Below are 27191 nucleotides of genomic sequence, written 5' to 3'. Positions count from 1 at the left end.
ACAGGGCCAGGTCTCAGCTGAACGGCCAGGGCTGGCTGGGACACGGTGGGCAGGTCAGTGCCAGTGGCCAGGACAGGCCTGGAGGCCACCCGGCCCTTGCACGTCCACTGTCCATGCTACCCCGCCTCCCGGAGGCCACGCAGCAGCCTCAGCAGAGAAGCCCCAAGTGCCTTTCCTGTTTGCTGTGGGGCACCTGGAAGTGCTCAGAAAGCGTCGGGCTTGTAAGGCTTTGGCCTCTGCTCCTGAAACGGGGAGTGGCGGGGGGCGACCGCTGAGGCCGCCAGGGGACACAGCCCCACAGCGGCGGGAGCACCTCCTGCATCCATGCACACAGGAGGCCCCCCACTAACGAACAAGCCATCTGTCCTAACAGGACACCCAAGAGCCACCTCCTGGTCTTACCGACTCAGGAACAGCCAACTGGTAGTTTAATAAATGAAGTCATGAACAAATGAAGCCAATAAACACAGGAAAGAACTCAAGAAACGTTCTTTTGGGTTCCTCTCCTTCCTTCTCGCTCACAGAGATGCAGTGTCACTAGGAAGACGACGAGAACTTGACAGAGACGCGGTGCCCAGGGCTGCCAAGGCGCCACGCTGGGCAGAGGGTTGACCCGAGGTGACCTCCAGTGAAGAATACACTTGAGGAGTCAAACTACATGTCCTGAAGGGTCCTCAGGGAGGCTCTGGGCACAGGTGAAGGCTCTGAAGCCTTGAGGTGAGTGAGGGCAGCCAAGTTCTGGGCATCCCAGAACCAGCTCCACACGCTGGAACTGTGTCCTCTCTTCTAAAGGAAAACCAGCAGGTTTGTGACCTTCAGGGCTGGAGGAGGAGGGCACGCAGTGCATCACGGACACATGAACCACAGTGTTACTGTGGGGAAAACAGTTTTTCAACTTAGGCTCCAGCACCATGCGTTTTAGGGCTTTTCCTGGTTGCAGAAATCCACCAGCTGTCACAGTGTGGCGGAAAGAAATGCCATGGTGGCCTGGGAAGGGCCTCCAGGGCCACCCCCACCCAGCCAAGCACAGCCGCCAGTCAGAGGGAGCTTCTTCCACTACGTTCAGCTCTGACAGTGGCTCGCCCACCAGGCTTTAAGGAGAAAGGCAACCTGAGGCAGAAAACCAGGAAGTCAAAAGGACAATGAGCAGAGACGAGCCAGTGGTGGGAGAAAGGAGAGGATGGCTGTGCTGGGCCAGGCGCAGAGCTCAGGTCCCAGAGGGCCTATAAAGGATGAGGCACTGGCCACTGGGGAAGGCGGCTTCCTCGGGCACCCCACTGCTTTACCTCGTCACATCCGGGGCAGAGCTTGGGTGGACGTGCTTCATGATGGTCTGGATCCAATTCCGCCGGATTCCCGATGTCATGGCAGAGAGGGTGAACTCGCCCTCCTTCGTCTACACAAAAAATAAGGTGTTATCAGGGACCACTGTCCCCTCCCGACCCCCAAAGGAAGTCCCGCAGGGAGGACTGCGGCCACCTTAGGAGCACAATGTACGCCCCCTTGGGACAAACAAGGCCTGGCGAGCCAAAGAAAAAGCAAAGCTGTGGACACTGATTTGCTTTCAGGGCAGTGGCTGCCTTGGGAATCTCCCTGTCGGATCCAGCAAGCATACTGTGTATTGACAAGGGCGACGCGTCCTGCTCTGGAAAGAACTCACAGACTGGGGGGAAAGAGAACAGAGCACGGGGGGAGCAGTGGGAAAGGAAGTGCCCACAGCACAGTGGGGCTGAGCTGGGCCCTGCGGAGTGAGGAGGGTTGGCAGGTGGATGGAGAAGGGGTGCATGTCCCTTGCGGGGGGAACAGTGCGCGCCCAGGCCCAGGGCCATGGCACGCTCATCTGACGCAGAGGGGGAGGACAGTGGCAGGCACAGGGCAGGCCAGGCGGGCTGGGACCCGCGTGTGACAGGCTGAGCGGCAGCGGGACGTCTGCTGGGCAGCTTGGCAGTCGTCTAGGTGACTAGAATTAAGGCAGTGGTGGAGGTGACAGAGGAGGCAGGGGAGCACTTCTAGGACAATCCCTAGACCCCCGACTCGGGTGAGCTAGGGGGGGATCAGAGGAGCACGTGTGCAGTGGGGAGGCATGCACAGACACGAGGGGCGGGGAGCCATATGGCCAGCAAGGGTGGGGAGTAAAGGCTGGCCTCTGGGTCGTGGTCCCTTCACCCCCAAGGCCCTGCTCCGCCATCACCTGAGAAGGGCAGGGAAACGCGGGTGGCAGTCTTCGTGGGGTACATTTCCCTGCTTCTGCACCTATGGGCTCCCAGGGGCTCCCAGAAGGGAGGGTGTCAGTCCTGTTCTTTAAGATGCTCAGGCTACTCAGAAACAAACTCCTGAGATACCAGCAAAGATGGTTCTGGGATGGGTACTGGTGTGGTCAGAGGCCAAAACATGAGAAACCAGGTGCCGGCGTAGGGTGCTGCACAGCACAGCTCGGACTGGGCCACCACCAGCCCCAGACGGCCCCCAGCCCACGGCTCCTTTGGTTTTCCCTTGCTGTGCACCTAGGCTGTGGGCACGGTCTCCGAGCTCCCTGCAAGTGCTGGCCCCTTGTGGCCCCAAGACTCGCTCACACTCATGGCGGGACCTCTGCCTTCTCTCCTCCCAGACTGCGTGTGTTTTCAGCTGATCTCAGTCAGCTGAGGTTCACAGCGCCTCGGCCGCTCTTTGCTGCCCACCAGCATTGTACCCGCTGCGTGGCCGCCTGCCTCCCCTTCGCCTTTCTAACCGCCTGTATGCCCTGTGGGAGGTGTCGTGTCTTCCAGCACGTTCCAGTGCTTTCCACAACCTCAGGACAAGACCGACTTTCGCCCCGACCCTCAGGGTTCCCACAGTGCTGCCACTGCCTGGCTTCTGCACTCAGCTCCTTCATAGGTGCCACTAGGTATGGTGGCTGGGCTGGGGACACTGCACACTCACTCCTCCAGCCTTGTCTGTGAAGACTCTCCAGCTCCCTGGGCTGAGAACCCTGCAGGACCTGCCCTACACCCTTCATGGACAAGCATCAGGACTGGGGAGGAGCCCCCGCCCCGGGGGTGGAGAGGCTCAGACTGATGGCGGAGATAACAAGGAGAGCAAACGGCTGGTCCGGACCCGACAACAGTGAAGTCGTAACTTGCTCAGTGATGAGCCGCTTCTTAGCTCAGGACGCCCTGCCCAGGGAGACCTGCTCTTTGAGATGGGGAGGTAAGGGTGAGGGAGGATTCAGCGTGGGGCCCAGAAACCAGAAGGCGTCACTGTCTCCAACGCTATCCGTGGAGACGAGGATGATTTCCCTCATTGAGCATGTGTGTTCCCCCTGCAGGGACCAGGGGCAGAAGAGCATCACAGGGGGGCAGCTGGGAGCCTGAGGTCCTGCAACTCACGCCTGGGCCTGGCGCCAGGCCGTCTGCGCAACCTCAGCTATGACGTGCCCCCCACATAGGGCGAGTGCCATGAGCAGCAGCCCAGCGGGCTGGCAGGTGCCTTTCTCCTTATGACGAACATGCTGGGTTTGGAGTCTGAACCTCCTTCTCCTTTAAGTGTTGCTAGCACGAGTCAGTGTCAGTGTGCCTGGCCTACTCTGCGTCCAGTGATACTGCTTAGTCTCCGAGCCCAAAGTGCTGAAGGGAAGCCCCTGTGTAAGGTGACCCACTGGGGCTCTAGCCCTCCGCGAGCAGCCAAGTCCCAGGGCCCAGCCTGGCTGTCAGGGGTTCCCTGCATCACACTCACGAGGCCTTGTGAGGAAATAATTGGCTTTGGCCAAGAAGAGGTCTGGTCTTTGTCTCGGCTCGTGGGAAGTAACCTCTGAAACCTTGTTATTCAGGGTGGGGGCTGGCCACGAAAGGCCAGCCTGAAGTGGGTGGGCTGCGGTGGGAGCGGGGCTGGAGATTGTGTTCGAACACATGGCCATGATTCAATCTGTCATGACAGTTATGAAACCTCAATAAAAATTCTGGACACTGGGCCTGGGCAAGCTTCCTGGGCAGGAAGCTCTGGGCCACCACACAGCGACACTGGGAAGGTAACATGTCCCTGAGGACACGGAAGTTTGTACTTAGGAGCCTCTCAGTTGGTCTCCAGGCATCTCTTCCTCTGGCTGGTTCTGATTTATGTCCTGCTACAGCAAACCACAATTGTAAGTATGGTCCTTCCCTGTGCTCTGTGACTCGTTGTGGCTAATTCTTGAGCTTGAGGATAGTTTTGGTGTCAGAGTGAGGGCACATGTGGCAGTCAGGGGACCCTGCCCTAACCTTGAGCCTGGCTAACTAACTCCAGGTAGCCTTCAAGCCACCAACTTTAATGACATGGCCACTGAGAATTGTCTTCTTTATCTAACAAGATTATATTTTCAAGGGCAAGGGCAAGACCTTGCTTATCCGAGTCCCTCATAAGATTGTGGGGAAAAAGACTTTCATGAACTTTCAAATTCAAGACTGAATGAACAAATGAAAGAGTAAGTGAATAAAAACCTAGTACTATGAGATTTTAAAAATCAACTTTCATTCTTATCCCCTATCCCTCACATCCTTCCAACTGTCCCAAACTCCAGCATGAAAAAAAAACCAACCTTCAGTAACAAAAAGCTTCTAAACAATCTTGAAAGATGCTAATGTCTAATATTCTGCTCAGATCACAAATTGGGGGGGGGGGGTGTCAGGTGCCACAGGACAGAGGAAGGCACGAGATAAGGCACCAACTCTGCTGGGAAAGTGCATGCTGACCCAGCATGTGACGTCAGTCCTGCCCACAAGTGTCCCTGGCCTACGAAACCAGGATCTTAGATCCAGCTGCTGAAGCCTATGCCCCAACCTCTGTACCAAGCCGGTCTCCAAACTCCACCTCTGTGCTCACGTGTATCTGAAAGCCATAATTTCTCTGGACAGGATACTCTGTGACATCATAACACGTAGACAAGTCAATTTCCCCATCCAAGTCAGCTGCCTGCAGAGAGAAATGAGAAGACCATAAAACATTTAGAAATAGTTTTTGAAGAACCTCCACACTGCCTTCCGTAGCGGCTGCACCAGTCTGCATTCCCACCAACAGTGTATGAGGGTTCCTTTTTCTCCACAGCCTCTCCAACACTTGTTACTATTTGTCTTGTTGATGATAGCCATTCTGACTGGGGTGAGACGATATCTCATTGTGGTTTTTATTTCTCCAATAGCTAGTGAAGTTGAGAATCATTTCATGTATCTGTTGGCCATTTGTACGTCTTCTTGGGAGAAGTGTCTGGTCAGGTCCTCTTCCCATTTTTAAATTGGATTGTTTGTTTTTTTGTTGGTGAACACACAAGGTAGTATATAAATGACGTGTTACAGAACTGTATGCTTGAAACCTATATAATTTTATTAACCACTCTCACTCCAATAAATTTAATTAAGAAGAGATTTAGGACAGAAGTCAGTACTAGCTGCACAAATTCCCATGACTGTGTGTGGGCCTTATTCTTCATGGGCATGTACCCTGACAGGAAGGGTGCTGCCTCCCTACACTCCACGGAGTGTCAATCTGCCATTTTCCTATGTGTCTCCTACCCGAGATATCCATGCTGGTGGTTCTCAAATGTGCAAATGTCGGAACTTCTTTACACATAAACACTGAGGATCCCAAAGAGTTTTTATGTTATGTTTTTATGTGAGCTTTATCTATTGATATTTACTATATGAGAAACTAAACTGAAAATAATTTAAACATCGGGCGGCCAGTTGGCTCAGTTGGTTAGAGCGCAGTGCTCTTAACACCAAGGTCGCCGGTTCGATTCCCATATGGGCCAGTGAGCTGTGCCCTCCACAACTAGACTGAAAACGACGACTTGAGTTGGAGGCGATGGGTCCTGGAAAAATACACTGTTCCCCAATATTCCCTAATAAAAAAATTTAAAAAAAAAAACAGAAAAATAATTTAAACATTTACTCACTTAAGAATACAAATAAGCCCATTTCGTTTTTTAATAAAAATATTATTTAAAAAAATCAGTGTTAAGAGTGGTATTGTTTCCAATTATTACTAATCTCTTTAATGTCTAGCTTGTCATATCTGTTTCTGCATTCAGTCTGATAGATATATTGTTTTGGTTGAATCATGAAGATAGTCTGGCCTTACAGAGATATGGGGCTGGAACAAAAAAGGGAGATGTATTTTAATAGTCTTTTCAGATAACTGTGGCTATACATCTCTGCTAAGTGGTAGTTCCTTAAAGGTTAAGTACAAAGTAAAATCTGAAATCCTATCGAGGGACTTTCTGTACTCGGGCCCATTAAAATCCATGGTTTTACGCTACGCATTGACTGAATCTTTTCCCCCTGCACGCCTGTGTAACAGGAGGTACTGGTCATGCGGAAGACAGTGAGCTATGCGCATCTTCCAGATGTTGACACATCTCATTATAGAAGAAGCAACGTCACAGTTGTTAGCATCATCACATATTTGGTCAGGAGAGTCTGTCTACAAATAAAGGGAAGTTCTGTCAAGTTCATGATGGTGAATACAAGTTTTCCCAGGTTCCAATTTTTGCTGAAAAGCTCATCTTCTATCACTGGCAACAAATCCTGTCAGTTGTTTTCCTAGAAGGAATAGGCTCACTTGGTTCATTTTCAAGAAAACGTCTGCTAACACCCAAAGTGAATGAGGGGTTTGCCTCAGTTCTTTCAAGTAAACATGGAGCTGCAGCAAGGAGAAGCTGCTAGTTCAGTGAGCAGTGCGGACAGGGCAGACACGCTTCCCCACCAGACCGTGGACTCCCCATTTCAAATCACAAAATACGAAAAAGACGGCTACAAAGAGTCACTCTGACTGTTCCATCAAGGCCCTTTCTTTACCATCGGGAGTGTGTGGCAGTGCAGAACGTGACCGCTGGCCATCTGTGGCAGCCTGTCACTGGGCTTAGGGAACCAAGAGTTTCACTCACCACTTCCTTGGCCATGAGTGCAAATGTGAATACAGTGAAAAAAAGCAAACAGCATCTTCGTTTTATAACAATAACTTTGAGTATCCCGGCCCCCTGAAAGTGTCTCCAGCAGTCTGCAGCCCACCTCCAAGAAGGACTGCTCTGTGCACACACAGCCCACACTCACGCGTGCTCCTGTACGCCGACCAGGCACCTGCACCCACACTAGTGCACACCTGCCTCCCTTGTAACACCACTACCCTTCTGCAGTCCACAAAGGACTTAGTTTTATTTCAGGTTCGGGCTATCAAACATATATAACCTGCCCCCTAATGATAGCTATTTAGGATCTTTTCCATTTCCTGCTATTATAACGGTGCAGAACGCCTAACCTGGGACATGGATCTTTTTCTATGTGTATATCTGAAGGATTCCTGGAGTGGAATTGCAAGGGGAAGCTTAGCTACACAGACATGCTAAACTGCTCACAGAGATGATTTTGTGTAGGTAAGCAAATCTAAGAGCCCCCCCGACCATGGAATCAGGACTGTCGGCCGGGCCAACCAAGCTCCTCTGCCACACCCACTCTTGTCCAGAACATAAGGGACAAGATTTAGCTCAGTTCTTTAAGTCTCAATTTACCACAAAATCCCTTTGCAGAAAAACAAAACTGCTCATCCTGAGTTTTAAAATAAGACATCTTTCCGTGTTTTTCAAAGAACAGACAAAAGGAGAGCCGCTTAACACACAGCACCCAGGTGCTGAGAGCGGTGCCTCCAAAGCCCCCAACACCCTGGGTAAGAAGCAGCTGCCCTGAGCTCAGAACCCCCAACATCTGGACTGGGAAATGGAAGACGGCAACACAGACACCCTGCACAGACGGAGGGCCCCCCGATGCTGCCTGCACCCCTCAGCGGTCTCCACAATGGGGGAAAAGCCCAGACGCCACTGGCACCCCTCAGGCCACCTGCAAGCCACAGCCACTGGTTGGTTCCCACAATGCAGGAAAAGCCAAGATACTCACCTCCTCAGCCACCGAATCCCTGTAGTACCTCAGGCTTTGATCAGCAAGGACAAACCAGTGTTTCTTCCACTAAAACAGAAGGGAAAAGACAGACCCAACTACCATGCAGCATATGTATTGCTCCAAGGTGATTCATGCCAGACTCGGGGCCGGGGGACACCTCCCAGAGCACAGGTAAAGCAGAGGCCAGGCGGCCCCTCCCACAAGGGGCAGATACACACATACGACTCTGCTCAGGCTGCAGGAGCCACGTGCATGATCTTAGGGTGCTTGTTAAGCCTCGGTTCCCCAATGACAAGGCAGCAGGGAGAGCTGGGGCAGGCCACGGGCTGCAGGCTCTCTGTAACCCACGTGGTGTGGCTAGTGACCCATGTCCTGCAGTCGTCAGTCTCAGCTCGAGGCTGCAGACAGGGGGCTGGGCCCTCAGAGCTCAAAGGTGGCTGTGAGAAAGGCATCTCAAGCCTAAGGAGGCCACCTGCGAGCCACAGCCACTGGCTCGTTAACCAGAGGTACGCAAATATATGTAACCAGGCATATACCCACAGCTAGCAGGAACAAACCAACCAGCCAGTTTCCCAAGTCTTCACTGCGAATAGCAAGGAAGGAGACCTGAGTCTTTAGGCCAGGCCAGGAGGGCTGACAGAGGAGAGAGAATGAGGACATTTCGGCACAGCGCTCAGGAAGCAGGCAGGCAATGGGCGGGCGGGGTTTAGGGGCCTCGTGGTAAGAGCGCGCAGCTCCTCTTCATGCGTCCTTGGAGGTCTAGGCTTCTAGCCCCAACTAGGGTCAAGGTGCGGCTGAAAGGTCCAGCTGCCAATGACTTCCTGCTTGAGTCTGACGGTAAGAATGTCCCACACTGGCCCTCCCGGGACCACAGCTGAGCTGGTGTTTCTGACAGACCTACCGCCCTCAGCTGTCTACTTGGCTGCCTAGCATACAAACACAAGCCAACCCGACAACCAGAGGCTTTCCCTGTCCCTGGGAAGCCTGAGCTCTCAGGGAACTTTCAGGAAAGATCAGCAGGTGGGGAACTAGTGATGGAGGATATCCCTGCAGCCTGAGGCCGAGATTCCCGCGGGACGCAGGAGAGTAACCTATCACACTGGCACTCCCTACTGCAGAAATGGGGGTGGGGGCTACGAACCCCCACTTCTCCAAGGAGAGGGGTCTGGGCCACAGTCCGTGTCCATGAGACCAGGGGGTGTGCGGGAGTGAGGGACAGCCAGTGCTCACAGGCCTGCGGGCGCAAAGGCCATCTTGGCCTCATACCTGCTCCCCAACCCCTCAGAAGCCACACAGCAGCTCTGCACACTGACCTGGCCATCTTCGTACTGCTTGGTCAGCCAGCCTTTCTTGAAATTCAGCAGGTCAGGCTGAGAAAGGAGAAAAAAAGAACAGTTCAGAGGAAAGCACTGTGGAATCGCCGTCATGGGCACAGGGTGACTCACAGAGCAGGCATTTCTGTCCGGATGAGGCAGGCACCAGGACATGGGGTTCCTCAGCGGCCAGACAGGCCTGATGGCCTTGCACCCCAGTGGGGGCACGCGCACCCTGGGGGAAGCAGACGCTGGGCTGGGCAGGCTTTTGGGAAGGGGAGAGCTCAGCCCCACTGCCTTGTGAGCGCGCTGAGACAAGCCATTGCTCCGTCTGCCCGGCAGGCAGGGAAGAACGGCCTGAACAGAGAGTCACCTACGTGAAGGGGAAGGTCTGCAGTGATGGCTAAGAGGAGAATTCAGAGGTTCTTGCAGAAGCCACAGGAAGACAGAGAGAAAGACAGAGCAGAAGACCAAGGAGTAGAGACCATGTCTGGTATTGAGCAAGACACAGAAGCAACTCTACCAAGACCCTCAGGACACTCATTTGTACCAGGATGAACTTCAGTCTCCATTTTCCTACAAGGAGCAAACCAGGACAGCAGACAGGAAAGCTGGGGATGCGGGACCCCAGCAGGGCCCGAATGGGGTGCTAGCCCTGCCAGGCCCTCCTGCATCTGGATACCCAGAAGGCTGCTGCCCGAGAGCCATGATCAGCCTCTCCTCAGCCCACCTGCTCTCTATTTTTCTACAGCCATCTTGACCAGAAATGGGCTGTGGTATCTTTTTGTATTCCAAGGACTGAGACGTGTGACATGGCAGGACAATGCCAGAGACAGCAGTTCTGGGAGCCTCTGCTCCAAACGCTTGAGCAAAACCCAGAACTCAAGGAAAGCCAGACTTTCCCCAGGTAAGAAATTCGTTGTTCTGCGGTTTCCTGGCCGTCTGGCTGGCAGCTCCTCTCCCCTGTCAGGGGGGAGGTGGCACCAACCCTGGGCTCCCCAGAAGGCTGCAGATAAAGCAGAAAGGAGCCACAGGTCACAATGCAAGCGGCTGTCTTTCACCCCCAAGGCGCCTGGCGGGAGCAATGGTGCCGCCTGGACTCCCCTGACCACAGCACTGCTGCAGTTCAAACGACCTGGAGAAAGGCCTGTTCTCTCTCTGCGAGGAAAACCCCATGAACAGGGCAAGTGCTCCTCCTGCCTCCAAAATGTCACAGAAACGAACACCCAAATGAGAAGAGAGGTTCTCTGCTATGGCACTGATGCCTGGAGTCAGGAGTCTGCTGCCTTGGCCAGGTAGCCTTTTCCACGGGGGGCCTCAGAGCCCAGGTTGCCCACGTGGCCCAGAAAAAGGTCAGAAACAGAGCAGCTGCTTCCCACGCACAGACGCGAGGGCCTGTGCACAGAGGACAGCCAGCGCAGAAGCACGGACAGAAGCAGGCAACGACCTCAAGGGACAGAAGCGGCAGGAGCAGCACCTCCAGCCTCAGTACATGGGCGCCTGGGCTCACCGTCAGGGAGGACTCCGTGGACCTCCTGTCCAGTGACTTGGCTCTTCGGTGTGGAGACAGGGGGGAGGCCGAGGCGTCCGGGAGAGGAGCTGTGGGGGCTTCGCTGGGGAGGTCCTGTGGCAGAGAGCAGCCGCCAGTCAGTACAAGCGTCCCCTCTGGCAGGGAGCTGTGGGAGGTCAGGACGGCAGGGGCCTGTTCCCAAGTGACAGGACTGCTCCATCTCTGCTAGGCAGGGAGAGGAGCCTGCATCCCGGACTCCCATCCAGCGCCTGCCACTCTACCTCCGGAAGTGGGTTCTGAGACGCCCTGGCTATGATTTAGAGCAGCCTCGTCTTTCAGATGCACCAGCCACAGTCATTCTCTGCTCCCGCCCCACCCCTTGCTTCTTGGGGCCACAGGAGGAAGAGCCCTGAGCTCTGTGGCTGCGAGCGGAGCAGCAGGGCACCTCAGAAGCCCAGAGAGAAAGTGGGGAGGAAGACGAGACTGCACACAGCAAGGCCACAAGAGGCGGGCGGGCTGCCCGGGAGAGCACTGGACGTGGAGTCTACCTTGTGGACTGAGGAGACCAGTGAGGGCTATGGTCGTCACCAGTCAAAGAAAGAGGAAGGAAGGTGCTAAGCCTTGCGGCTCAGCCGCCTGAGAAGGAAGAGAGAGGCTCTAGTTACCACCCTGGATCTAAAGCTCGTTAGAACAGCCTTTAGCAGAGGTGGTGAAATTCTGATAGGAAGATAGAGAAGACAAGCTTTGTCCTTAATAAGTTCACTAACTGGAAAATGAGATGAGAGACCCAAGCAGACGACTACGGAAGGAGAGTGGGAAGCCCAGCAGAGCACGTCTGGGTGCGTGCTGGGGGCCTTGGCCAGGGCGCATTGTGCCCCAGCTGGCCCCACAAGGCACCGCTCAGCTCCCGGTGCTCACCCGCTTCCTGGGGAATGCTCTCTTCTCACTGCGGCCCTGGCGAGTGTCACCTGATGGTGAGGGCCCGGCTGACAAGTTGGTCTCCATGTGCTCTGCCTTCTCAATGTCCAAGGCCTCAAATTTCTCAATTACCTGGGACCTCCTGCAAAAAAGGACATGAAGCTGCTGGGGAAGACAGGGTCCCCCCACAGCCAGAGGTGGGCCTGGTCTCGTCGCAGAAGGTTCCTTCAGCCAACACCCCTAGGCCTGGCCCATCCCGGCCTCCCACAGGGTGTGCAGGCTGTGCACACAGCACATGTGGCCACTTCACCTCTGACACCCCTCCCTGAGCTCCCTCTCCCGGGCAGGCAGCAGCTCACAGGCAAGGGCCTTGCCTTCTGCCAGGCCTGCCCACACCCTCCCACCCCGATACCGGAACTGCCTGCATTGTCTCCTGCGAGGACACACTCAGCAATCACACAGCTCATCACTGGGCATCCTTTCCTGAGCCACACACAGGATTGGAAGACAACCACCACCTTGGAGACAGCTCCATCCTCATCGAATTCCTAGCAGATCATGATGAAGCCCCCACCCAGAATGCCCAAAATTTAGCAAGAAAAAGGCCCATGAATTAACATCGTTTCTGCCAACAGTAAAAAGAATCAAAAACCAATTAAAACAAAAACAAAGCAAGTTGATTTCGTGGGAAAGGGCCGGCGGCATCATCAGGCCATCTATGGCTGGAGACGGAGCTGAGATGGGAGCGAAGCAGGCGGAGGAAGGGCGAGTAACGTCACACAGCGACACAGCAGGAGAAGGTGAAGAGGAGCAAGACCTGGAAGAAAATAAGGCTGGAAAATGAATAAACAGAAAAGAACTGCTTTTTAAAATCAAATAATGGTAAATCAAAATTATGCAAAGAACTAAAGAAACAAAACCCAAGGTGATCACTGAAGGGAGACAGTGCTTGTCTGAGTCACGGGGCGTCATCATGGGGGGGGGTGGGCAGGGAGGCCTGTGGGGGGGCGGGGGCCAGGTCTCAGCCATCAGCGCAGCACGGGACCCGTGGCCTGTCCTCCCTCAGGGAGATCCAGGCAAGTGTCCTGAAGCTGCCTTTCAGGGAGGGTTTTACTTGCATTTTGTACACGTGGTAGTGAGTTGAGGGGAAGCAAGTGAAGGCGTCTGAGCTCAGAAAACTAAAATCTAACTATAAGGAAGGAGCAAGGAAACGGGCTCAAAAGCTGCCCCAGTTGCCCCCGTGACTCGCCGTTTTCCAGGGAGGCTGAGCAGTAAAAATGGGTCCCTTCAATTTTCTTCATCAAGGAAGGCTTACTACCAAGGGCAGACCCCTCGGGGCGCCTGTGCTCTACTCCTCCCTGTGCTTCCACAAGAAACGTGGGTGCACGAAGCTTCTGCAGTCTTCTCTAGGAACAGAACTCGTTCCCAGGCCAGCCTGCCAGAATTAGCAGTGCAGGGCAGCGGAGGGAGGGCAGCAGGGGAGGGCGTGCGTCTGAGCGCAGAAAGCTGTGGCAGAGGCAGGAGTTCCTGGAACCACGGGAGCTCGTGCACGTGCTCAGCCTGGCAGGGTGGAGGACCGCCCTGCGCCCGATGTCCTGCTGAGGTTTGGACAAGGTTCCAGGCCACTCCTAGGCCTCGGTGCCACCACTTGCTGGATGAGACCCCCCCACCCCCACTGAGCCCCGGGCCTAGGAAGCCCCAGGAAGGCAGTGAGGAACAGCGCCTGGCCAAGTTACATGCGAATCGCATGCTGCAGGTCTGCCAGGGCTGTGAAGGGGAGTGAGCTGAGAGAAGAGGAAAGTGGCACTGCTGCGGCCTCTCCACACAGAGGGGCCTTCGGTTAGGTCAGCCATATTTACTTTGCAAAGTGGGAAGTTTTGAATCTGGTTCCCTTGCAGGACTGCACGTGTGACCACAAACACCTCTCTGGGCTTGCTGACAGCACAGAAAGGAGGCGCTCTGACTCTGCTCCGCGACCTCTCCAGGTTCCCAGCCAGGGGGCTGGCAGGACCACACGGGAACTGGCCCTGGGGTCAGTAAACCACAGTCTAACAAGGGCCAGGGCCTCCCCACGCTAGCTGAGCAACTCACCATCTGAGAAATGTTTTAAAGGCTCTGGAGCAAGTCTGAAGAGCAGAGCTGGTCGGCCCACTGCTTCAAGGCCATGGCTTTCCAGGAAACCAACCTGTCACCCCCCAGCCTGGCTCCTGGGCAGGCCTGGCTCACTCTGGGTAGCTGTGGCCAACCACCTGCCAGTGTGGGGTCCTGCTCTACTCAACCAGGACACAGGAATCCAATCAAGCACAGGGCGGCTACTCGGGACCAGAGAGCAGGCCTCAGGAGGGGACAGCAGCCAGCTAGATGGCATTAGGTCAGTAAGAAAGTGACGTTACAGTGTTAGGATGCAGACCGGTGGGTCCCAGGGGTGCCCACACCAGGTGAAAACCCATCCCCATGGTGGCAAAGAGCATGCAGAAAGCAAAGCCCCAGAGATGCCATCTACCCAAGGCCATTAGACAAGAAAAAGTTCAAAGCCAAGCAGGTGTGCTGAATGTTAATTCTGTGGTCTGCTGCTAAACCAGGGCATGGCCGCCGCACAGGGACCTTCGCAACACGCAGCTGCCTGGCGGCCAGCATGCAGCTTCCCCACCCCGGCTGCAGGCCTTTTCAGTGTCTGGCAAGTCCCTCCACTTAGAGGTTTCTTTCATCACGTAAAGGACAGCCGCGGCCCAGTCCCAGGTCCCAGGGCTTTCCCAGGGAAGGGCGCGGCCCCACTGCTCCAGGCTGTTCCCTTGAAGAGTCCCCTGGATTCGGCTCCCCTATCTCTGTATCTGCACACTGGGGGTGGCGATGCCGGCAGCTCGCGGGGCTACTAACGGAACAGAAGCTAGCCAGCTGCCTGGAGGGACAGCTCTAAGGCAACAGCTCAGCTTCCCTCTCTTTCTCTCGGAATCAGAACATTCTGTTTTCTTCTCTTTTCAAGACTAACAACTCTGGGCACCTTGTCTTTATCTGCAGGTGAACTCACAGGTCCACGGATCCTTTCCACCTGGGACGTGTGGGAGAGTGGGTGGGTGTTAAAAAAAGAAGGGAGCACAAGAGAAAGGCACCGTATTCCCAGCCAGTCCCTTGAGGGGAGCCTACTGGCACCCTGGTCTGTCCCCACTCAGAGCATGCCCCAACTCAGAGCTTCAGTTAGGCTTTGGTGAGGTGCTGAGGGAACTGCCAACACTTTTGGAATTTACGCCTGAACCTCCTTCTCAGAAAGCAAACTTCTTTGGGAACCTAATGAAAACCATGCATTTTTCCCCCTGGAAAAATGTACATATGAATTCTCAAATGGTTTATGGAGATCTGTGACCCCACAGCAGCCTCTGGGTCATCTGGGTGAGAGCCTGTTGTCAGGCAAACTGAGAGACGCAGGCTCTGTCTACAGACTCAGGCTGGAAGCTCTTAGCGGAGGGCACTTGGGTGCTCAGGGCTCGGAGGCCTCAGAGATGGAACCCACTCTTCCCTCAGCTCCCTGGGGAGTGCAGGGTCAGGGGAACAAGAGAAGGCAAGGGCAGAGCCCTGTTCTCCTCAGACCAGAGTCAGTTCCACACCTCGGTCCCTGACCCTTGTCCTACACCCCCCGCCCAAAGCTCCTCTCCACCCAGGACATGTGACCCCGCCCCGCCTCCCCATTTCGCATCTCAGCGCAGCTCGCACAGGGAGATGCCGCACCGAGCAGCTTCCAGGGCCGTGGCCTTCCTGGGCATGGCCCCTTTCCCTGCGCTTCCACAGCCTTCCCCCACAGCTGGGCAAGGAGCGCTTCTGCCACCTTGCATCTCTGCGGTTTCCCTGCCTCCCATTCCCCAGAGAACAGAACTGCGCCAGCTACACAAGGCCCAGGCAGCTGAGACTCCCCCAGGCCCCTAAGGTCCCAGTGCTAGGAGGCCCCATAGGGAGCAGCTGGCTGGTAGAGGCCTCTGGGTACCCAGAGATGCTACACTCTCACCACCAGAGGCTGTGTTCTGGAAGCAGAGTGCAGGGTCAAGAGGGAAAGGTTCCCCACATGCTCTGACCACAAAGCTTAGGGAACACGTGTGTGTGGTATGAGGGCAGGAGGAGAGGGAACGTGAGAGGGGTGTGTAAGAGTACGGAACACAATCCATGTGTGAGGGCAGAAGGGAGAAAATGCGTGGAGGCCAGAGCCTAGAGGGTGGGGGAGCGCCTGTGTGCACACGCGTTCAGCCCTCTGATCCCCTCCTTACCTCCGCTCGTTGCCAAACAGGCGGGCCACCTCTTCCCTGCCAGGGCTCCGGGCCCGAGTCTTACGCTCCAGCCGCCTTCTCTCCACCTGGAAGGCTTCTCGATGGCAGATCCTGATGGCCTTAGGGACGTCGGCCAGGGCGGCATACTGCCTGCTGGCTTTGAAGGCACACGTGCGCCCCAGTCTCTCTGCTCCCTGCCCCCCAGGGCTGCTGCAGTCCATGTGGGTGGGGGGCCGGCTGGCCACGTCCAGGGGGCCGAGGAAGCTGCAGCAGACCGTTTGGCAGGGGGCTCGAGGACCTGGGGAAGGAAGGGGATGGCCAAGCTCCTGGGAGGGCGGTCCGGGGCCACTGTACCTGTTGTTGGGGGTGCTGGGGCTGGGAGGGGACACCGGCGGGGGCAGCTGCTGCTCCTGGGCCTTCAAGTCCTGCTTGGTCTTCTCCAGGGAGAAGTAGCCACTCTCCACCCGGACTTTCCGGCCACAGTCCATGCGGTCGCTGCTCATAGCACCTTCCTCTGGAAGAGGCGGAGTACAGAGACGCACTGAGCCAAAGTCACCTTTGGTTCCTGGGGCTGTTTTAAGCCCACAGATCCAAATAGGGCCTTGTGTCCGCCTTCGTCTCCAAAGGCAATGTGATGACACAGGACGGGAATGAAATCTCCTTCCCACTGTGTCTCATACTTCTCTCCCTCAACCTGGCTGTCTCTTGGCCAGACTGTTGGGGGTCCCTCCACTTCTAGTCTGGGGGCTCAGCTGGGAGAGCAGGACCCATCCCCCCAAAAGATGTCCCAACAGCCAACTAGCTATTTAGTCTTCTAGTACATTCTGGGGAGGGAAGGGGCAGAGGACCTGAACAGAAATCAGAGGCGTGAATGATTTTACACATGGGTGGGTGTGTGCTACCAAACTAGGATTTGCCACCCCCCCTACTGGGGACCAGGAGAGGTCGCAAGCAGAAGAGCAGCACCTCCTTTCTGTGCTGCCAGCAGCTAGTGCCCAGAGCTCGTTTGGCCTGAACGAGCTGCGTCAGCCCCAATTGTCCACTTGTCTTTAATGGTCTACACAAAATAGAAAGGGGAAAAGCCAGCCTGTGTCTTGCGCAGCCTTCAAGGGCCTGGATGAGGGAGGCAGAGCCCACGGCCCTGCTTCTGCTCAGCCTAAGTGGAGAAAGTATGGTGATGCCAACCATTTCCTCTCTGGTACCCTTTTCCCCTCCTTCACCGAGGGGCCTAGCAGGATGGAAAGGTGAGAAGGACAAGACCACCCTACCTACAGCTGTTCTCAGGGGACTTCCGGGGTTCACCAGGCCATGAAGACAAAGCAGTCAGAGTGGACAGGAAGCAGCCCTCATTACAGAGTGCTGGGCCTCTCACAACACCTGCCTGGGACTCACAGAGCAGGTGCCGGCCTCCTTCACAGACAGGACCCCAGGGCCAAGGTCAGAGCCCAGGGAACCCAATCCCACACTAGGCCAGGCCCTGCCCAGGGCTACTGGACACAGAAGGCGAGGGGCCGGAGGCTGGGGGCTCATGACCGGGCTGTGCAGGGCCCCGACTGAGCCCCTGTGCCAGCTCTGTAGGGATGGAAGACTGTTCGTGTTGTGACGAGGGTGGGTCCTGGAGCCAAGCAGGCCGCCGCTTACCATCCTTGCCCTCCAGCCCAGGCTCCCTCAGGGCGCTGGAAGGAGGCTGGCTCTGGCTGGGGCTCTGAACCGGACTCAGGCTGCTCCCATCTGGCTGCTCCTTCACCCTCATTTCTTCCTGCCAGAGTGTAGACTTGGTGGTCGGGACTTTCTCAGCACTGGGGATGCTGCTGCTGCTGCTGGTCACGGCCACTTTGGCTGGGCCTGGCTCCTGGGGGAGAGAGCAGTGTCTGCACAGAAGGTCTGGCTCCTGGGGGAGAGAGCAGTGTCTGCGCACAGACGCCCTGGCTCCTGGGGGAGAGAGCAGTGTCTGCACACAGACGCACACAGCCCGAGCTAGGGCCTGGCTTCTGGCTCTGGGGACACCATCAAGTATCCAGCTTCAGGGACCCAGAATTCCCTGAAGGTGTACATGCTCCTTCTGGATGGCCCTATAGCCTTTCCTCTGCAGCTCCAGCCAGCACCCCTAAAGGGCCTGGTCCCAGGGGCGTCAGGCTATATTTGGCAAATGCATGGAGCAAAGGATTGGGGTTTCTGCTAGGAGCCCCGATACCAAACTGGCCAGAGCAGTGGCGCAGTATTAAAGGGGAGATCACAAGTGGTGGCTTAGGGTCTGTCATTCCCAGACTTCTAGGTGCTTAGGACATGAGTAAAGGGAGCGGGGACGGAGTGAGGGGAGAGCATCCCATCAAGACGGGCCCACTGGGGTGGGTGGTAAGCGTGTGTTCGCATAGCATCCACGCGAGGACCAGCCCTTGGCCTCACCTATTCTCCCAGTTTTGGTCCTAGGATGGTAAACTGGAACATCTGTAACACTGTGAAGAGTCATCAGATACAAAGCTACATGCCACTCAAATCCTCAATCGCCCTCCTGCCCACCCACCTGCACAAGCTGGACGGGAGCCTGCAGCCCAGATGGGAACAGTCTCGATTCCCTCTCTCCCAGGTCACAGCTGGTGGAGCTCCAAGGGAAGGAGCATTCGTGCGGGAGGCACTTAGACACAGGGAGTCCAATCCCAGAGACGTGGACAAGCTTTCCTCAACACTGCGAACTAGTACCCACACCAGGGTGTGGCTGGGAAGCCCAGCTGCCCTGCAGCGCCAGTGTATACCCCAGGCACAAGCCGTATTCAGCCCCAGGTCCTGGATGTCAGCTGCCTAGGGAGCTAGGTGGCTCTGGGCCCTTTCAAGGGTGAGGTACATCTTAACTGTCTTCCACAAACTGTGGGAGAACAATGTACAAATGTCCACCTGCCCACTCCCATCCTGGTGGTCGAGCCACATTTTTAGAAACCTACCTTAGCCCTTGGAGCCCTTGCGAGGATTGTAGCTGACAGGTTATGTGTGCGCACGCAGACCCAGTGTCACCACTGGGTCTCTTCATTAACAGCCACGTGCTGGGCTCAGGCACTGCACTATCCAATCCTCACCAACCCGCTACGCAGGCAGAGAGAGGTGTCACACCCACGCTTGCACAGCCAGTGCAAGGGGAAAAGTGGGGCTCCTCCAGGTGCTTCGCACGCCCAGAGGCCCCTGAGCAGGAGAAAGGCCCAGGATGGGGGTGAAGCTTTGCCTTGGAGGGATATCCTGCAGGGCTCATCGAGAAGCCAAGGCACCACACTTCCCAATATGAGAAGATGGGCACTTAGCCGGGTCCAAAGCTTTGCTTAGCTTTGCAAAGATTCCAGGTCTTGAGGGAAGGATCAAAGCAGGACACAGACTCAAGACACACATGACCTTCCATTGTGTCAGAGCTGCCAGCCGACCCCTCTCCCAGGCTGGAGATTCCCGAGAGCGCTGACCCTTGGATGAAGCGGACCTCTTGGAAGAAAACGGGTGGTTTCTGACCGTTTCCTGAAGGCTCCAACAGTGGCCCAAGGAGACCCAGCTCCAGGGCTACCTATCCCTCCAGGCAGCATACTATACTGCCCTCACTGCAAGCCCTGGTGGCAACACTTCTCTAAAGCAGAAATCACTCTAAGTGCCCCCGCCATGCCCCCCCACAACAACCAGGGACTTCTGCTCCAAGGCCAGACTGGGCACAGCTCTGGTGGGCGCAGGTGGAGCTGGATTCCTCCCGCAGAGCTGTGCAGGGCTAACGTGAATCAGTCTCTGTGGGCGAGACTGGATCAGGATGGCAGAGGTTGCCAAAAAGGGCCGAAGAGGAGAGAAGAGGCAGCTGTGCCCACAAGGGAAGCGGCCCTGGCCACTGGCGCCCCCAGCCTCACCCTATGGGTGAGGTACCCATGGCACATGTACAGCTGTCTCCGATGCTTGGGGTGACCCTAGCACTGGGGAGGGGGTTGGGTAGCAGGGATTCCCCAAGACACAGAGAAAATTCCAGGCCCAAAATCCAGGGGACCGTGACAGGGAGCTTGGGGAACACACACATCTCCCAGCACCAAGCAGCTACAGACCCATCTCTGGGTCCTGGGCCTCCCGAGCTGTGCAGGGCTGCTGGAAACAACAGAGCCCTGCCCATGCGCCCCACTTCTGGAGGACTAGCCCAGAGCACGAGGGCCCTGAACGGTAGCCCTGCTCTCTCTTGCCTCTCTGCCGAGTCAGCAGGAACAAAGCCACAGGCTTCGAGGAGAGGGGCAGGGTGGGTGACGGGGGGCAGCCTGGTCTCTGGGTCAAGCCGCTTCTCTTCTGCAAAGCAGATGAGTGGACAGTAAGACTGCAGGAGCCAGGCCAGGGCCACATGGCACCGCCTGCTCTGTCAGCACCGTGGGGAAGAGGGTGCAGGGGCTCATGCCCACCCAGAGCCCGTACAAGAAGAGGGAGTAGAAGCACTACATTTTCTACGTGCAGAAGACACGAGACACCAAGTGCTAGTTCCCGAGTGGCTGGGACCGTTGCATTGCTCAGCGCCGTCAACGCTGTAACGGTCTATGCTGTTTATCCGGCTGGCTGCTCAGAAAGGGTTTTCACAGCAGGGAGGAAAGACGAAAAAGGGCAGGAAGGCTGGCCTAGGTCAAGGGGCCTCTGTAGCCTCCCTGTGCTAAGCAGGTCCCTCTCTGAAGGGAGTGTCACAGAAAGTCCTTCTTTCTTCTTCCTGGGCACAGAAACCAAGCAGGGACCCAATGGGCGGAAGGGTTCTGACCGGAAGTGGGGTGCAGCAGCAGGCACCGAAGAAGAAACCAGATGCCTAAGAGGCATCCAGGTGTGGCCCCACCCAGATGGGCCGGAGTGCTGGACCAGGAGGGACATTCCTCAGAGGCCTGCAGGTTTATCTTCTCTGAAGGAAGGAAGGGGCAAGGACTGAGACTCTGGAGGCTGGGACATGGGAGGAACCAGCCTCCCAGAGTTCTACTTGAGGGGGCGAGCCCCCAGGCCTGCACCCTGGCTGGGGAGACACATGGCCCTGGCTCTGGGATTGTGGGGAGGGCAGTACGATCGCCATCCCGGATTGAGGCATGCCAGCACCAGGAAATAGGACAAGTCTTTCCTCCTGGAGTAAACAGGCCAAGTAAGTAGCAGTTCCCAGGAGCCTGCGCTCTCAGGCCCCAGGCTCTCTCCTCCTGCCCTGGGCTCTGCGGGGCCCCTGCTCCCTCTGCAGTCTGCTCCTCATCCTCCCTCAGGGCCTGGCTCGGGCTTCTCTCTGACACTCACAGCAAACCACTGGGCGCCCGTTCTCTCCGTGGCCCCACCTCCCAACCTCCAGAGACACCTTTCTTGATGGGGAACCCTGGGGTCCCCACCTGAGTTCCCAGAAGGGAGGGTGCAGCAGAGCTTCCAGCTCCCCATTGGTTTGATCTGAAACTTGCCTGGGCCATAGAGAAAGAGGCCAGGTATGGGCTCTGTCTCTACGGGCGCCCCTAAAGCCTAGGCTTCCCCCACAGTCCCATCTGGGGCACTAGGACACCTTTAGCTCAGGCTAGGAGGGGCAGCCTGCCTAGAGACCCCCCACTCCCCTCTGCAGAGGCCCTACATCACTACGCGACACTGACTCACAGGGGCATGGCCTTTCAAAGTTCACAGCTTCTGGAAACCAGCGGCCTCAAATGGGACGCTCTGGAAAGCACGATGTGGAAGAAAGCCGTCCAGTCTGGCTTCTGCCAGGGCTTGAGAGGGGCTGAGTGGAGAAGTCTGGGACCCCAGGTGCCCCAGGCTCTAAGAGACACTCAGGAAAGTGCGAGACCTCCCCACTCTGATCACGTGGCTCCTACTACCAAGTGAAAAGGTAAAGCTTGGTAGTAATTAGGGGCAGGAGATGTCGTGGGGAGGGGCCAGCCAGGGAGCAGGCGCACAAGTGAATCCCGGGGCTGGCTGATGTCTTCTGCACATGTGCCTGCTCTGTCTGGAGGCAGGGGCTCTGCTGCAGCCCTGCTTCCAAGGCACAACTTGAGAAACGCCACAGAACTCACTGCCGTTACTTGGCTTGGGATTTCTCATCTCAAACCAGGCAGCTTTGGGGGATTATCGTGTCTATCAGCTATTCCAGAGCAGGAAGCTCCACTTCCAGTCTCCAAGAACGGCTTGGATTGTATTTTGCCCATTTCTTGCCAGGGACACTACGTTCCAGGGGGTGCGGGGCTGGGACTCCTGGGCGGATGGATGGGAGGCAGGCCCAGAGCCGCCCTCCATCAGCAGGAGGCCAGAGCACGCACATTCAGGGGGCGCGTGGGGTGTGGAGGAGAAAGGCACCCTGGCCAGTGCCACCTCCGGCTCCCGCCCAGGCTGGCCTGTCAATTGGTGAAGCAGAGAGCTGCCAGCGGGGGCTGAGTCCCGGGGGAGCCAGGTTCTGTCACGGGTGGGCTCTCCGCCAAGGGCACCTCCATCCTGCTCCCTCTCAGGGTTGCTGTGTGTGAGGCCTCATCAGAAAAGGCATGGGCACTTGCTAACAGTCAGGTTTGGAGCAGAGAGGAGAGGAATGACATGTACTAGCACCTAAAGGGGCCCCGCATTCCCTTCCATGCTCACAGTAACTGTCTAACTAGATTTAAACAGGCCCATTCAATGAACCAGCTCACCGAGGCTCAGAAAGGTCAACTTGCTACACCAGGGCCCCTGCAGGTGCCCTGACCCCCTGCAGACTGGCGGGGGGAGAAGGACAAAGAAAATGGCTTTTGGGGAAGGACTGGACCTGTGGGGACCACGCCAGCTACCTCCCACTCTGGTCACATGGAAGTCGGAGCAGGGACACAAAAATCAAGGCCAGTGCCAGTTTTTTCCATTTATGGTTGAAGCCCGGAGCAAGAGTAGGGTCCCTTGAGAGCTCACACTTGGCCGGGACACTCTAGGACAGGGGTGTCCAAACTGTGGCGCATGGGCCAACTGCGGCCTACAATCCATTTTTAATTGACCCACAGCAAATTCCAAAAATATATTTAGTTTACTTAAATAAACCAGGTAAGGCAATACGTACTTCACCTCGAGTGAGTGGCCCGGCTGTTTGTGTATTTTATGTATTTTATATGGCCCTTGGTGAAAAACATTGAAAAAAGTTTGGACACCCCTGCTCTAGGACCTCCCTGCCCAGCCCCTCTTCTCAGCTTTGTCTGCAGCGCCCTTCTCTGTGTAAAGTGGAGCTGAGCTAAGGTACACGAGGGATGTGTGTGGCAGGCAGCCCCTCCAGGCATGCTCTTTGCTCCCCAGCAGGAGACAAAACAGCCAGCAGGAGGGACACATGCTGTGCCGCTGGCTGGAGCCTTCTGGGGGGGGGTCCCCAGAGCACAGGAGCAGGCCACAGTGTCCCTGTCGCGAATCTTGCCCTGTGGCTCGGCTCGGAGAGGTGTGTGTGTGGACTGCAGCTGGGGACCCCTAGGGGGGACAGGGGTGGGCATGCAGCGCTGATGACGTCAGCCCCAACCTCACTCCACCCCCTGCCCCCAAATACCTCCCAGGTGCCCTCCCTTCTCCCCAGCTCCACCGAGGGGCTGCACCTGGCAGACCCATCACCTACCTGCGGTGTGGGGGGCTCCACTTTCCGCTTCTTCTTCTGGTTCTGCTTGTTGGTCCTGGGATAGACCATAAGCATCTCCAGCCAGCTGGACGAGAAGAGAAGAGGTGAGAGCCCTGCTCTCAGGAATGACCACCTCACCTTGGTGGGTGGTCTAAGCAGCAGGCCCCCCCGCTTCCTGCCTGGAGCCCTTCGCCCAGCGGCCAGGCCTCCGGGCGCCTGAGCAGGGCCAAGCAGCAGCCCAGGTGAGAGCCCGTCCCTGCTGGGGTAGGCAGTGCCCAGGGCAGCCCAGGACAGCCACAGACTGTCGGCACTAGGCTGGGAGGCCGGACCTGCCATGACCACAGAGGCTCGGGGGTGACGAGGGCTCCGTCCTAGTAGAGCCGCAGGCCTGACCACTGGTGTCGGAGCGAAGGGCATGTTACTGTCCCTGTCTTCAGGGCGTAGACTCAGCTCTAAAACTGCCTTCCAGAGTGGCTTTGTCAGCACACAGATGAGTTGGGACTAGGGGCCATTTAGGGCTCCTGAGGCAGGAGACCAGGAGTGGTGCTACCAAAGCCCCCACAGCAGGTCTCTTCAGGGGCTGAGCAGCTGGCCTCCGGGCTCGTTCATTCACCTGGGGCCCCACCTGGACAGTGAGGGCAGTGGGTACCTCGGCTTTGGGGTGGCCCCGCAGAGCTGCCCAGGACACTGTCCAGGGACCCGCAACAGGGCTGGGACAGGCAGCAGGGGAGCAGGGGAGCAGACAGGCAGCAGAGGAGCAGGGGAGCCGACAGGCAGCAGGGGAGCCGACAGGCAGCAGGGGAGCAGACAGGCAGCAGAGGAGCAGGGGAGTGACAGGCAGCAGGGGAGCGGACAGGCAGCAGGGGAGCAGACAGGCAGCAGGGGAGCCGACAGGCAGCAGAGGAGCAGGGGAGCCGACAGGCAGCAGAGGAGCAGGGGAGCGACAGGCAGCAGGGGAGCGACAGGCAGCAGGGGAGCCGACAGGCAGCAGGGGAGCAGACAGGCAGCAGAGGAGCAGGGGAGCAGACAGGCAGCAGAGGAGCAGGGGAGCGACAGGCAGCAGGGGAGAGGACAGGCAGCAGGGGAGCGAACAGGCAGCAGGGGAGCAGGGGAGCGGACAGGCAGCAGGGGAGCAGACAGGTAGAAGGGGAACATGGGAAGAGCAGACGGATGGGCACTGGGTCTGCGCGGCTCCCAGCCCCTCTGGCTTCAGCCTCATCATCTCTGAACCAGGGGCTACATGAGACTGCAGCTTGCGTCACTGGAGTTTTGAAGCACAGGGGAGGCTTAGAGGAAGGGGGCAGGGAGACCTGAGGTCTGGAGAGGACTTGGTGGTGACGTGCAGCCCCCGTGCTCCCCAGAGGGGAAGGTACCACAGGAAACGCCGGTCCACTTCCTCCCAGAACACTAGGGTCGCCTTGGGCCTGCTGCCAGCCTGTGCCAAGGGCCGGGTGGTGCTGGCCGAGCTGCGAGGCAGAGTCTGCACTAGCAGAGCTCTGGCTGGAAGCTGCAGTGACCGCCAACACCCCACACCTGGGACAGGGCGAAGGCCTGGTATTTGCAGTACTCAGAGGTGCTTCTTTAATTTGGAGTGGGGTTAGGAAGCCAGTCGTAGCTACTGGCCTTCGGGGACAGCCTCGGGAGGGTGTGCTGGTTGTGCAGTTGACAGGTGGAAGCCGGGGAAGTGTGTCTGGGCATGGGGAATCACAGCTTCCCAGCAGAGGGGCTACCGCAGCTCAGCCCAGCCCAGAGCAGGGAATGCTCTACTGGCTGAGAGCGTCAACAATCATCTGTGCCCGAGCGTCCTGACGCACAGGCGCTGCACTGACTTCTCTGTGGGCTCCAAGGAAAGAAAGCGGCTACGACTGCCGGCAAAGGCAGCAGACGAGCGGACCTCCAAGGACCTCACTGCTGTGCTGAGGAGTTCCCACGCGTGTGGGGCTAGCCTGCCACGGGGCTGACATGTCTTCTGGGAACTGCAAGGGACCACGCCCACAGAGGCCCCTCTTAAAACTGTACCTCGGAGGGGAAAAGGGATGGCTCGGAAGTCACCTGGAGTGCGGGCACCGTGGCAGAGGCGCAGACCTTTTGGGCACCCTGAGCTCCTGCACACTGGCCCAGCTGCTGCCACGGGGCAACACCACAAGCTGGGCGAGTCTGTGAGCCTGGTGGGGCAGGGCGTGGAGGGAAGAGGAGAGGTCTGCACTGGCCACATGGAGCTTCTGAAGCGCCCGCCAACCTGAACAAGGCCGGACACGGGCCTGGAGCTCGGAGTGAGGGCGGCCGGGGAACGAGGCACCTCAGTGCTGCCCGGCTTGGTGGGGCTGCGGCTGGAGGCTGAGAGATGCCCGGCCCAGAACAAATGCCAATGTCGTGCCCACTAGCATTTCTCACGGCAGCCCTGGAAGCAGCGCCTGACACTGCCCAGGTGTGGTAGGGAGGTTCAAGTCCGCCCAGGAAACAGGTGAGGGGCAATGTGGGCATGAGAGACGACACTGAACGGGCTCCCCACCTGGAAGGCAGAGCCAGGGGAGTGAGAACGGGAGAAAGCCCTGACCAAGGCTAGCTGGAGGGCACAGCAAAGCACCCCAACCTTGCCATCTCCAACCTCCTCCGAAAGAGCTGTGTGAAGCTGTGCCCCAAACTTCCTGCAGGTACCCTCCCAGCACGAGGGACCTGGCAAAGAACTGCCACCTCTCTCCATCCAGCCTGGGAGAGACGGCCGGGGCTGCTTCAGGCAATTCAGGCCTCTTCATTTTGGAGAAGACCCAGGAAGGAAGTCTCAATGAGCTGTCCAGCCCTAAGTCAGACAGCAGAAAATGCTGGTACCAATCGCAGGGCCCCAGAGCCCACAGATGGGGTTACCCAGAAAAGAAGCCGTGACAAGCAGTGAGACCCAGCAGGCCAGGAAGGAAGCCAGGGACACGGGGTCCATCTGAGAAGGTGAGGGGCCGAAGGCGGTCCCCAGGCACACTGCCCTCCTGACTCCCGAAAGGAGGTCTGAGTGTCCTAGCAGGTGGGAAGGATGAAAGTGCTGCTGCCCGGATAACCAGAGGGAAACAGAGGCCTGGGGGCAGGCTGCATCTGAGAGCCCTGCCCCGTGGACAGGAAGGGGACCTAGTGTGGCCCAGAACCAGGAGGGGACTTCTTCTGGCTCCGGGTGTGCCCCGGCCCTCAGGATCACCCGGTCTACATGTGGGATCCTGAGCCTGGCCCCTAATGACCTTGTGCAATACAGTGATTTATAAGAAATACATATTTGGTCATTCAGACGACCAAAATATATTTCTCATATACAGAGGGTGCCAAAAAAAACGTAGACACATTTTAAGAAAGGAAAAAACTGTATTAAAATTGTAATACCACAGCAATAACAAAAGAATACAAAGGTGGGTACATTTTTTTGGCAGCCCTGGTATATTTGGTTTATGTCCACAATGCCTGGCTCACAGATCCTGAAACCCTCAGGATTTCCTAAGTGTTGAGAGCAACAAAGGTTCTTTGTCATGTTAATGAGGTGACTTCAGGAAGCAACTAAGGATGGCGCTGGTTGTTGGCGGTTAGAAAGCTGGAACTTTGAGTCCCAGCCCCACCTCCAGGGAAGGGACAGGGGCTGGAATCAGTAAGCAGAACAGGCATGTGTAACGAAGCCTTCACAAAATCCCAAAAGGATGGGGTTCAGAGGGCTTCCAGGGTGGGGAACCAGAACGCCCCGTGTGCCATCATGCTGCTGGGCCCCAAGCTCCAAGAGGA

General features: G+C 57.0%; 1 protein-coding gene across 10 annotated transcripts in view; it reads right to left on the bottom strand.

Annotated features, from left to right (window-relative positions):
* MPRIP (myosin phosphatase Rho interacting protein) overlaps positions 1–27191 on the bottom strand; it is a 133264-nt gene that overhangs the window by 29836 nt on the left and 76237 nt on the right. For 4 of the 10 annotated variants that reach the window (XM_081029120.1, XM_081029115.1, XM_081029123.1 and 1 more), the window contains exons 5-13: positions 23439–23523; positions 17534–17744; positions 16247–16406; positions 11640–11781; positions 10722–10835; positions 9212–9268; positions 7896–7964; positions 4834–4923; positions 1287–1396 (exon numbers count right to left, since the gene is read on the bottom strand). In XM_081029120.1, coding sequence (XP_080885246.1) covers positions 1287–1396; positions 4834–4923; positions 7896–7964; positions 9212–9268; positions 10722–10835; positions 11640–11781; positions 16247–16406; positions 17534–17744; positions 23439–23523 — 1038 coding nt within the window. Of the gene's footprint in view, positions 1–1286; positions 1397–4833; positions 4924–7895; positions 7965–9211; positions 9269–10721; positions 10836–11639; positions 11782–15892; positions 16407–17533; positions 17745–23438; positions 23524–27191 lie in introns of all 10 variants that reach the window. The other 6 variants (XM_081029118.1, XM_081029117.1, XM_081029116.1 and 3 more) reach the window with 4 other exon arrangements.

The sequence above is a fragment of the Rhinolophus hipposideros genome (genome assembly GCF_964194185.1).
Source record: "Rhinolophus hipposideros genome assembly, chromosome: 20".
In the NCBI taxonomy this organism is placed as follows: domain Eukaryota; kingdom Metazoa; phylum Chordata; class Mammalia; order Chiroptera; family Rhinolophidae; genus Rhinolophus; species Rhinolophus hipposideros.
This window is presented reverse-complemented; position numbering and strand designations above follow the sequence as displayed.